This window comes from Condylura cristata, unplaced genomic scaffold, assembly GCF_000260355.1.
Source record: "Condylura cristata isolate star-nosed mole 26May11 unplaced genomic scaffold, ConCri1.0 scaffold00008, whole genome shotgun sequence".
Taxonomy (NCBI): domain Eukaryota; kingdom Metazoa; phylum Chordata; class Mammalia; order Eulipotyphla; family Talpidae; genus Condylura; species Condylura cristata.
Genome location: NW_004567109.1, coordinates 2,938,274 through 2,950,393, shown reverse-complemented (window position 1 = coordinate 2,950,393; position 12,120 = coordinate 2,938,274). Strand labels below are relative to the sequence as shown.

The 12,120-nt window shown below is 53.9% G+C and overlaps 1 protein-coding gene across 1 annotated transcript in view; it reads right to left on the bottom strand.

Annotated features, from left to right (window-relative positions):
• Positions 1-12,120, bottom strand: part of PEX14 (peroxisomal biogenesis factor 14) — a 105,430-nt gene that overhangs the window by 55,018 nt on the left and 38,292 nt on the right. Inside the window, exon 4 of the mRNA XM_004678504.2 lies at positions 5,658-5,742. Within this exon, the coding sequence (XP_004678561.1) occupies positions 5,658-5,742 (85 nt within the window). The remainder of the gene's footprint in view (positions 1-5,657; positions 5,743-12,120) is intronic.

Sequence of the window (12,120 nt, the reverse complement as noted above, 5' to 3'; positions counted from 1 at the left end):
GCGGAGCCGACCTGTGCGCGCCGACGGGGAAGGACCCCTGAGTGGCCGGCCAGCAGAAGGCCACGCACGCAGGCCGTGTGTTTGTTCCTGTGGGGGAGAGTAAAGGTGTTAACATGCTTTCGAACACGGTCAGCGAACCTCTGAAGTGACACACGAGCCTGACAGCGGTGGCTCTGGGAAAGAGCACAGGGAGTGGGGGGATGGAAGGCTCCCCTCTCCGCGCAGCCGTCTTGGCCGGCTCGCGCCCGGTAACACTCGCGCCCCGTAACACTCGCGGCAAGCCCGCGGCGTGAAAGGGCTGCCGCGGCACACAGCAAGTCCGCAGGAGCCTCCTCCTTTGTTTCCAGGGGAACAGCTCAAAGCAGACGGATACATCTGAGAGATTTCCCCCACCCCCCACCCCAAGCTCCTCTGTACCCCTGTCCCCCACCGTGGGGGAAGCGTGGCAGTGACCTGACTCAGTCTTCTCGGGGGTGAGGGGGGACAAATGCCACGGGCTCCCCTTCTGAAGGGGGCGCGCTCACGGCCCTCCTCCGCGGTGCTCGGCGCTCATCCTGGATGCAGAGAGAAATCTGTGGAGTCGAGACAAGTTTGGATAACAAGGGGAGCAGGAAAATTGATGGGGGGACACCAGTCAGGGTGATGAATAGGCTGGTCCAGAACAGCAGGTGACGGATATGCAGATGCGGGCCTGGCAGGAAGGAGACGTCCGTGCGCGGCAGATGGATGGAGGAGCTCAATCATTCTCAGGCGCGAGCCCGGCCCCGCACGCGGCCCTGTCTGCTCTGGCACCGGCCGCCCCTCGCTCACCTGCAGGGCACGGCCTTCCACCCCCAGAGGCTCTCTGCGCTGGGCCCACGCCAGGGCAGGGCCCGGGCAGGGATAGCAGCAGGGTCTGAGGGAGAAGCCATCTGCTGCCAGCGGGTCTCCCGGGGGACCGATGGCCAGTGGGCTTGTCTCGCTTTTTCTTCTTTCTTGGCTTCCCAAAACACTCCCCTTTTGTGCTCTTTGAAGCGCTTTCCCCGGAGGAAGGCCCGTGCTGCTGGTGTGACCCGCTGGCCCAGGCCTGCGGTAGGACCAAGGACAGAGGGATTCCGGTGCCAAAAACCAGGACGGCCCTGCGCAAAGCGACCTGATGGCCATCCTACTCAGCAGCCGCTGTCCACACCTCCTCTTCCTCCTCACCGTCAGTGAGAGAGATCCCAGGTCAGCCGACTCTGCCAAAGCTCAGGGCGGAGCACAACTCCTCACACAGGTCACTCCAACGGCGAGGAGCGTCCTCAGAGGATCGCACCAACCAGACTTGTCTCAGAACAGGCGTGTCTCTTAAACGTGTCCACGCTGCACAGGGCTCAGTCACCCCAGCGAACAGGAATGAACCTCAACGATCCACGAGCCACATCTCGTTAATAAAGAGTCAGGAGGGCCAGGCAGCCGCGCAGCACGAGGCTGCGCCTTCCAGCTCAGCCGCAGGAGCTTCTGGGACGAGGAAATGGGCCACAAGGAAGCTGGGGTGGCAGCTGGCAAGGTCTCGGTCTCCCTCCCTCACCCCCACCCCTGCCCAGCTATCTGCTGGACCCAGGGTCTAGAAAAAGCCGCGTTACATAAAGATGGCCTGCTTCATAAGACACATTAAAGAATTAGTTATAAAGTAAAGCTGAAGGAGAAAATTAATTTTAGAAACACATGAGGTTACAGTTTTGTTTTTTTGTCCTGGAGATGGGGGAGGAAACACAGTTATTTTCGTTTTCATCCTGGGGGCACAAGCTGGGAGCTGTCCAGTCGATAACCTGGCCATCAGAACAAGGTTTGTAATTAAAAGGTCAGTGACCTGGAAAGTCAGGGCCCCACTCCCAGAGCTTCTCAGTAATGACGGAGCTATTAAATTAAGACTGTTATGAAATCAATGCTAAAAAAGCTTTCATGGTAACGAGATTCCATTCAAGGACATGCAAACTACCTCATGAAATGGACGTAAATGATAAAAAAGAAAAGTAATAGAAGAGAGTTAAATTGAAACCTGTGTAAGAATTTACTCCCCCTTAAAACACTCCAGTGAGAGAAGCCCCTCACCTCTACCCCACAGCCAAGGTTGAGACCGTGAGGTTTCATCCTCAAGTTCATTTCCAGCAAGGAGGCAGTTTTGCTATTGGAGGTTCTGCTTCCAGGAACAGAGAAAGATAAGATCTGATTTCACCTTTTAGAATCAGAAAGAGTGGTGGGGATTTGTTTGTTTAGTTCTCCTTGTCCTCTGGCCTGCTTATTACATGACAGAGAACCAGCCTTTGCTTATAACTTGAGAAGGACGTGAGAAGCCCTGGCGTCAGCCCACAGCCAGGCCTCTCCTGCAACATTACATAGAAAATCGCAAGTGCTCATCGTTTTTCTAGAAGCCTGCTTGGCAGCAGACACCTTAGGGTAAGCTAACAAACAACTCGGCCTCGGCCCACCTCACCTCGGCCTTGGTCCTCCACAAACGGACCTCGCTGGTGCCCACCTTACACCCGGGCCTGTCATGCAAGTCGGGCAGACCACCTCCTACTTCTGAGGTGGGAGAAGGTGTCAGCAGAAGCCTATTGACCGTGATGTCCGAGCCGCTGACTTTCTGCTGTTTTAATGTTACAGTGACCTCCTGAGCACCGCCTACTCCAGCCCGGGCCTGAAGCTGCTACCACTGAGACAGTCCTGTGTGGGCTGCGCCCCAGCACGGCAGCCTTCGTGTGGGGCTGGCTCCGTCTGCCGAACCAAGTGTTTGGGGGAAACAAAAACACTTATTCGAGTACTCTGAAGGTGAGCAGCTGTTCTTCTCTTTCATCTAAAAAAATTCCGGTAAAAGAAAGAAATGTTGTAAATTACACAAAACAGCAGTGCAAACTTCAAGGAAAATGATAAATGATTCTAATAACTTCATGTTTCTCATTAATGACTTCACATTCAGACTTTAAAGCATCCAAAGCCATCTGAAAAACACCAACACAAAACACAAAAGACCCCTGGAAACGAGTGCCCTCGTCCGGGTGCCCCTTGCGGCCCACTGGCCCTCCGCGGCCTCCCGGGCGGACGTGGACGTGTCAGCAGCGGAGGCGGGACGCAGCCCCGCTCGCGGCTGTGGCTTCCCAATAAAACAAACTCAGCTGAGACGCCTAAAGTAACCCTCATTTTCTACTGAACTGACATGCACTACAGGGACCTCAATTTCTATATTAAATATTAAATAATATTAAAAGAAAAACAAAATTGGATTTGCCTTTTCAGGAAAGAGATGTTTATTAAAAAAAAGAAAGTCAAGATTATAATTCAAGTCAGTGCTGCACTGCAATTCCCTGAAGTGACATCTGCTAGGAAGAGCCAGGCTCCAGTCGCCACGCCGTCCTGGGGGGCACGTGTGGGTGCCAGCCTGGGCCCTCCTCTCCCGACACGCCAGCCGCTCGCCTGCCTTCCCGCTGGCTGGCTTTAACGGCCGGTGGATGCCACTTCTCAGCTCGTGCCCCCTCCTCCCCCCGCCACCGACAGTGCCCAGGCAAGCTGGCTGTACATGCCAGACCCACAGGACAGCCAGAAATTTAAAAAGTGAAGTTTAAATCCACGATGGGGCTCTTCTTCTCCAGACGCCAATCAAACCCTGGAATTCGCTGCCCAGATAAGGTCCTGCCAAAACTCACCCTGTTGGGACTCAACTCGGAAGTGGATAATGACTGAGCAGCGCTGCAGAGGGTAATGGAGAGGGGTGATTAAGCCCAGAGACTCCCAGCTTAACTGTAAGGTTAATGCCTGTGGTTCTTTCCGAGGAAGAGGGGGTGTGCCTCTTAAGGCACCTCCTGCCTAAAACTCCCCCAAACGCTGACCACAGTAGGGAGCAGGGCAGTGCGTGTCCACTCACGCCACCTCACGCCCCGCAGGTCCTGGCTCACACGGCACCCTCTCCAGGAGACACGCTCCACCCAGCCACTTGCTCAAATGTGCACGCCACCCTGTGCCGACACCCCAACACTGGCACCCCTCCCCTCTACAGCTTCACCTTTCTCCACAGCACCCAGCCCACTTAGCACTGTTACTGTCACGACTGTGAACTGCCTGCCTTCCCCTGCAGAACGTAAGCTCCTCGCAGACAGGGCCTTTGCCTGTCCTGCTCTCGCTGGGGCCCCAGGGCTGGCACAGGGCACAGCACTGGGCAACGGTCACTTGGAGGTGAGTGGATGAATGGGCTGGGTATTTTTTCAAGAGCACAAATAACTGCGCAAAAACAGTTTTCTCTCTGCAGCAATTATTAGCCAACTAACTCAAAAGAAGTATTATTTGGTCCAGAGTTTCTCTCTCTCTTTCTCCTCTTCTCCTCTCCCAGTCAGGGATTTATTAAAATTAAACAGATTAGATGAAGCTCCTGATACTAAAACTGCTCAGCAAAGCCTGCGGTGGGGATGTGCCGAGCAAACACCAGAGACATTTGTCTCTAAATTGCTCTAAATACCTTCTGCAAATGAAATTCTAACCCAGCTGCGTTTGAGAGAAAATGAGGAATAACTGGTCATTGTCAGTGGCAGAGAAGATCAGGCGGTTATAATATTGCACAATATGCCGGGCGCAGGACCTCTCGGCAACCATAGATTCTGTCTCAGGTTACCCTGGGTAATCAGCACAGCTTTTAGGCTCAGCTTTCCCCAGCTCCAGTGCTTTGATGAGAGAGCTGAAATCCCCAAGCTTTTATGATTAATTACTCCCCATAGGTACACATATTTCAAGGAAAAACTCTTTTATGGCACGATGCTTGCGAGTGGAGAGGCCAGCCAACGCACTCCAAATTTTAATAATCTGCTGCTGATGGGGGGCCAGCTGGAGGCCGCCAGCCAGCGCTCAGTGCCCCCCCAACCCAGCCTGGGGCCGGCCTGGAGGCGGCCTCACACCGCTGCCTGTGAGTGGCACGGGGCTGCTCTGCCCACAGCCCACGAGGGCAGCCCTGGCACGGGGACGTGGAGCTCAGGTGGGTGCCATGGAGCAGGCCTGTGAGTCTGCGTAACCACCCCATGCGGACTGCAGCTGCAAGTGACGCACATTTCAAAACCCAGAGTCTTCTTGGGCTGATGTTCCCAGTCTGAAAGGTAAAGTAATTGGGGAGGTGGGGGATTCAATTTCCCCACATCACACATAAGAGCCTGCAACAATGTCCTAGATCTCTAGAAAGTGAAACACTCTAAGAATGAAAAGCCAGGTTTCTTGTTTTGGAGCTTTTTCGTATTTTACAAAAATAGAGAAATACCCTAAATTTCAGCAGTGCCAGAATAGATTCTGCCTTGGAGAATATTGAATTTGTCAAAATCCATTTGATCCTTGCTTGCAGAAATACCATAAACCAGTAATTTACCACTTCAATCTGTAAATCAGACTGACCCCGAGCTTGACCTTAACCTGACCTGTTCAGTCATCTCATTTGCCCCCGTCCTTCATTTCTTTCTTCCTCATTCGTTACTGAGGCAGCTGGCCTCCCACCTAAAGCCATCACTCGCAGCAGCGACATGCTCATAGGGGCCAGAAAGCAGAAGCCTCGCCCAGGGCCCTGCGCTGCGCCCTGGGGAACTCTTCAGCCCAGCCCGCCAGCGTCATGGCGGCGGAGGCCCTCTGCCATCCTGACCTCAGCAACCTCTCGGCCAGAGGAACCGTACCTTTCTTCTTAAGGAATGCTCTCCTGGTGGCAAGCGGGCTCTGGCGGACCCGGGAATTCTGGAGAAACTTCACTGCTGTGGCAATCTGGTGGAGAGAGAAGCAAGGAAGAAAGTAAACTTCAATAGTCAGAGCTTCCAGATTAAAAAACTACAAGTTTCCACCGAGGTCACGGGAATAAGCCCACCGCGCGGCCCACATGCCAGCCAGCTGCAGGAGAGGCGGGCGCTGGTCCTGCCTGCTGCTTCCGGCCGCTGACGCTATCAGCCCACGCCTGCAGTCTAGTTCTTAGGACGCGCGGTCACGTCTCCTTCGGCCTGTTCAAGCTGACTTCTCCTCCTGCTGGGGAGCTGGCCCTCTGGTCACCCTCATCCACGTCACGGCACTTGTGTCCACGCTACACCTATTTTCTGCAAGGCTGCCGTTTCCTGCCGCTGGCTGTCTCCACTTGGCCCATGCCCCGCACTCACCAGCACGGCCCTCTGACAGCCTGTCCACCTCCTCAAGCCTCCCCTGAGTGAGGAAGCCACTCCTGTCTCCTGCTCGCTGATCCTCCGTGCACACAGTGTGGGCCACATAGCTGGAGACATAACTGCACTGTCTCCTGAGGCTCAGGCCACCTCCCAACTACACCGCCGGCATGTGAGGGGCACAGCCCCTGCAGGTGGCACCAGAGGCGGGGCACAGCGGAGCTGAGCCCTGAGGCGCCTCCAGAGCACAAAGCCTGGGGTTTCGTGGTCAAAAGCTGGCGGAGTGACATTCTCGGCCTACCTCTGGTGACATTACCTAATGAAATCTGCCCACCTACAGCCAAGCCAAAGAGAAGACAGGAGAGAAGCTAGTGAGGGCATTAACTTCCCATCACTCAGCACACACCTGCTGCCTGGCTGCCCCCGCGGCCTGCCCTCCATCCTGGCGCTAGTCCGGCAGGTGGGAAGTGCCAACCTGCCCCACGTAGCAAGGGCTGTCTGGGGACTGGCACTATTCATCCGAACAAAACCAAAAGAATAATGCGGTCTCATGTTACAGCTAAAGTCAACAGGCCCTACAGATCACTCCTAGGTTGTTGAAAGAAGACATTTCTAAGAGAGTGCCAAACAAGGGAGCCTGCTAAGATCCTTCAAATCAAGGTCACAGTGAGACAGAGATTCGCACCGCGAATGCACGTGGAATCTGAGTTCCCAACTTCCCCTTCGTGTCCTACATGAATTTGATCTTGAGACCTGACAGCCTTCTCCCATAACAAAAGCTATGAGAACAAAGCAGAACGAAGAGAGGGAACATCAGGGCCACTGCGTTTGATGGTCTCTCGGTGGGGCTCACCCAAGGCTGGAGGCACCCCCGGCGCCCAGACCAGGCCTCTCAGGTAAGGCACGCCAGCACGCCTCGAGACTGGTCATCGTGTGTCCCTACGAGCCTCTTAGCCATCCTGAATCGCACTGATAACCAACATGTTCTGGGCTAGAGAAACTCAATGCTGGAGGTTCCAGAACCCCAAAACAACAAACTCCCCCCAGGGGGCTGCACCCAAATCAAGAACAATCTGACTAAACATCCCCAAAAGGCCACCTTTTAATGAAGAAATGGGAGAGGGAAGAGGAAGGAAAGAAGAGGGGAGGAAAAAAAGAACGGGGTGGGGGGTGAGGAGGGAGAGAGGGAAGGAAAAGGAGACAATTGGGAAGAGGAGAAAGCAGAAGAGAATCAACAGAAAGGGGAGGAGAAAAGAAAGGCTAGGAGAAGTGAGAGAGGGAAGTAGCAGAGGAAGAAAGAAAAAGGCTCTCTTGGTCAGCTCAGGAGAGGGTGGACGGGCACGCGGCCGCCGGCCAGCACCAGACGGACAGCTCAGACAGCTGGGGGTAATGACGGTCCCTCACGCGGGGGGACCCTCCACAGGCGAGAGCAGGACAGCGCCACACCGAGGTGTGCGGACCAGCAGCCACGGGCGTGGGGCGCAGGTCTGAGCCCCCGAGGCCAGAGGCGCAGCCCTCCTCTCCGGCACTGCAGACAGCAGCGTGTCATGTCCCTCATCCTTCCAAAATTTTCCATGACAGAGAAAGAAAACAGAATCCCACCACTAAAACGCCCAGGTTTCACCTTGCTTTTTTAATATAGTCCTTGGTATATGCATTTCTGGTCAGAGAGCAAAGTTCTGATGGGTTTAATGGTGCACTCAATGCAGTGCTTGGCGCATTCCATCAATTTTTTTTTTAAAAATTGCATCTCTTATTTCTTTAAATACATTAATCAGCCTAGTGTAGGCAAAACGGATCCATCGGACAATGCAATAAACATGAATTATCATCTATCCAACACGCATAATGGCTTAAAAATACATAATAGCAGGTGTAGTTTAAATGATTAGTTATTACACCTGTGGTGGGTCTGATTCAATTGGGAAAAATCATCTTTAATAGGTTAAAAGGTTTAGATCACCATGCTTTCCTTAAAGTGGCTGTGGAGAGGGAATGATGGAGTGCTCTGTCATTAGTAATTCATTTAAGAAAAACGTGGGGGATATAGCAAAGAACAGCATAAACGAGCGAATCCAATTTAAACATCAGGTAAAGTAGAAAACACCTTTTAAAAAAGCAAGATAAATGAATTTGGAAGGGAGATGAAATTGACGTATTTATTTTAACGGGAATTTGACAAAGTCCCGGCACACTTCAAACTTGCAAAAATATGAACAATTTCTTTTAAAGTTTCCATTCACTAATTTCAAGCCATATAAAATAATACTGCCAAACACCTACATAAAGTGTATCCGGGACTTGTTTATGTTCCTCTTGATCTGTCTGAAAATGCAGGCGACAGGCAAATCACATATTTAACAGCAAGGATATCACTACGCCAGGTGCAAAAAATATAAAGCCGCCAAAGCAACAGCCGCAACGCGATGTGCTGCATAAGAAAGCGACCAGCGAGGCTCTGCGCGTGCGTGTGAACGTGAGATCTTCCTCGTCCGTTCGCTAATTATTTCTTCATTTGCCCCTCACACTTCTCCTCCCTCCGCAAGAGGAGCTGGCCTGGCACCCAACAGGGGCGGGGCAGGGGAAGAGCCTGTTCAGTCTGGGCCCCCACAGCCCTCAGATTCACACGCAGTGGTGACAGACGCCCCAGTCTCCCCCATAACGCGCGGACCGTTGCGCACCGAGGACCTGAGCGTTGGGTCTGCGGCCCCCTGCGCCCACCGTCAGAGCCCTTCCTCCCTCCCGCCTTGCGGGAGGAAGGGAAGGGGCGCTGCAGCCTGGCCTGCCCTGGCCTTGGATTCTCTAATTAGGAGATGAATGTGACTATTCATGGGTTTTATCTGTGCCCAACTAAATTACACAAATTAGGGCCAAATCTTTCGCATCTACGTCAAAGACGTAAAGCGGGCCAGGAAGTTGCGGAGGCCACCGCGGGAGTGAGTTCAGCCAGCCTGGGCATCCTGGGCACCTGCCTGGCTGCGGCACCCGCGATAAACATGCGGCTGGCGGTCCTCGAGCCAGCCCGTTGCTACGAGCTGGTTTCATAAAAATAAGAGACTTCGATGAACTCAGAAGAAAACAGGAGCAAAGTTTCTCACCACCCCATTCCTGTGGCCCTGCCTTCTGCCTGCGTCCCCTCAAAAGCAAAACAAAACAGCAGGGCTGCAATCAACTCCATTCACACGTCTGAGGAAATTTGATCATGGAAAGTCAGATGCAAAACTGAAGTGCCAAGAGGAGTAAAGGGTTACACTGGAGGAAGCTGGCGACCCAGCAAGAGAGGGGGGTCTGCAGGGCAAAGCGCACCTTTGGGTCCCACGCGATTGGCCAATTGAGCGAGATTTGTGTTTGAGGGCTGGGACCTGGAACTGCATAAATCAGTGGAATACAGTGTACTCAGGGGCGGCCCAGGATGGACTATGTGCTGTTAAATGCACTGTGTAGGGTGAGTAACGCCTGGTGAGAAGACCCGAGGTTCCTGCGTTCCCCACTGAAGAGGCGCTCGCTGCCTGCGTGCCCGGCTCCCCGACAGAAGACCTGCCCGCTCACACTTGATCTGTCCCACGAGGCCACGGGAGGGCGGCGCTTCCTGATCACGAGCCTGGGCTGTGAGGCGCCTGACACGTAAACCTGACGCATCACCTCGGGGACGCTTATCTGGACCACCACCAACTCCAGCGTGCCGACGTGCTACCCCCCCGATCTCCTCAAATGGGTGCATTCGTTAGCCACTTTAAAACATTAAAAAATATTCAAATATTAAAGACACTAATAACCAAAGTCAAGTCCGTTTTAACCCAGCGCGATCACAAGTAGAGGGCAAAAGAAAGTGACCGGCGCAAGGGCCCGAAACCCATCCCCAGGCACTGCGGCGGCACAAGCACAGCTCAGAGATTAAATTGCCTGTGAAAGGTCCCTCCGCTCGGACTCTGAAGTAGATGGATACCCAGAACCCTGTTAACAAGCGTTAGACCAGAGCCAGCTGGAGTTTTAACAAGGGCTGGCTTTAAAAGCAGGCCTTGCTGAGGCTGAGACCCTCTTCAAGCAGAAATGCTGCATTTTAGTAAGAAATCAGTACTCTGTCAGGAGTTCCTTGACAAATATGGTCATCGGTGGCACAAGGAAATAGTTGCAAAGCAGCTGTTAATCAGAAAAACACGTCGCAGAACGCTGATGCTAGCACTCGTGAAAAAATGCAGCGGGCTAATTATGAAGCTATATATCTCACTAAAGAGGCTGTGTTCCTTGCGATTCCAGGCAAAGCCCTCTCAGATCCAGGGTCGCAGGACGACGTAAGTCTGGCTTCTGCAGCCAGAAACCTCTCGAAGCCGCAGCGCACAGCCCCAGGCTCTGCTCTTTCTCAGTGCTGCCTGCCCTCTTCCCAGCTCCGGACAGGCTGAGCAGAGGGGCTTGCCTGGAAGCCGGGGCCAGCACAGGCCACTGCCCAAGACGCTGCGCCAATTAACTCCCAAAAGGTGTCAGATCCTAAGCCCCAGTCAAAGAAAAAGCAAGGTGCTTGCACAAGAAATGCAATGTCGCGGCTAGCATCACTGAGGGTGGCAGGACACGTGTGTGAGCTTCGATCACGAAGCGCTGGCTTCTGGCCCTCGCCCGCAGAGTGGAAAGAAAGAGGGAGCAGCAGTAAACACAAAGTAGAGACTGTTGTGCTGGAAACCTCACAGGGAGAGAGGGCGCTGACAGCTCCGGAGTGGGAGCCAGGGGCTGCAGGCAGGTAAGAGGGAAAAGTTAATATGCAGAGGAAGGCTCGGTCAGCCAAAATTCAATACGACGCTCCGCAAGGACACGGAGGAAGAAGGCTCCCCGAAACCAGGCTAGTGGGCGAGGGGGAGGGGCGCCACTCAAGGCTCCGCGCAAAACCACTGGAATGGCAAGAGGGGAATAACCTTGAGGTGGACACGCGAGCGCGGGCGGCGGCGGCGGCGGCGGAGCGGAGCCAAAGCGCCCCCTAGCCCCAGCCGGCGGAGGCACAGGCCAGAGGCGGCCGCTCTAGAACTCCCACAGCCCCAGTGAAGTGTTTTCACTCAGGGAAAATGAAATGTTTTGCAAGATGAAACAGAATGAAAATTGAGGTTTTAGGTAATTACTAGTTGGCATTTACATATCACGGGCTGGTTCAACACCTATTCATTTTCCTCTTTTATTTTCAATTTTTTAAAATTGCTCATTAAAAATGAACAGATGACAGTGACAGGAATTTTTTTTTTTACTCTTTCTCCTACTCTGAGGGTTACAAAATCAAGAGGTACTTTTCACCCGTTGATCTGCACTTAACACACGTACACACGCAAAGGTATGCTCGCGTACCTTAACGGGGAAGGGAGGGGAAAGTCAACAAAGGCCAGGAAGTTCACAAGGCAGAGGCGAGGGCACCAGCCGCCCCGCGGGAAGGGAAGGGGCGCCGCCGGCCTTCGAGGGGCGCCGGGAAGGGCCTCTGCCCGCTCGTCCTGCCGGTGCCTGCCCGCGGCTGACCGGGGCGGCTGACCGGGGCGGCTGACCGGGGCGGCTGACCTGTAGGAGTTCAGCTTGGGGAGTTCGGCTCTGTCCTTGTGTTTTTCACAGGAAAGAAAGAAAATCCCTACGCGGAGGAGCCAGTGCGTCCACGTTCACCGCCGGCCGCGCCAAGCCGCGGGGGAAAGGCCACGCCGGGGCCGGGGCCGGGGCCGCGCGAAGGTCGCTCCGAGAGTGGCAACGTCACCGGCACGAACAGCGCCTTTCAAAGTGAAGTATCTCTGTATTTAAACCCCTCTCCTCGGCCCTAGTTCAAAATGCTGCCTGAACTGCCTGTCACAATGTCACTGTTTTGTTATTTTGTGAAACTAGTTCTTCCAGAAATGTACGTGGAAATAAGAGGCAACTTACGCCAATGTGCACCGTTTAGTATCAAGTGACAGTGACTTTCGGGACACAAGCGTGACTCCGGAGAACGCTTGGGGTGCCAGGTTCCAGGCAGAGGGTGAGGGGCAGTGGAGGGGCG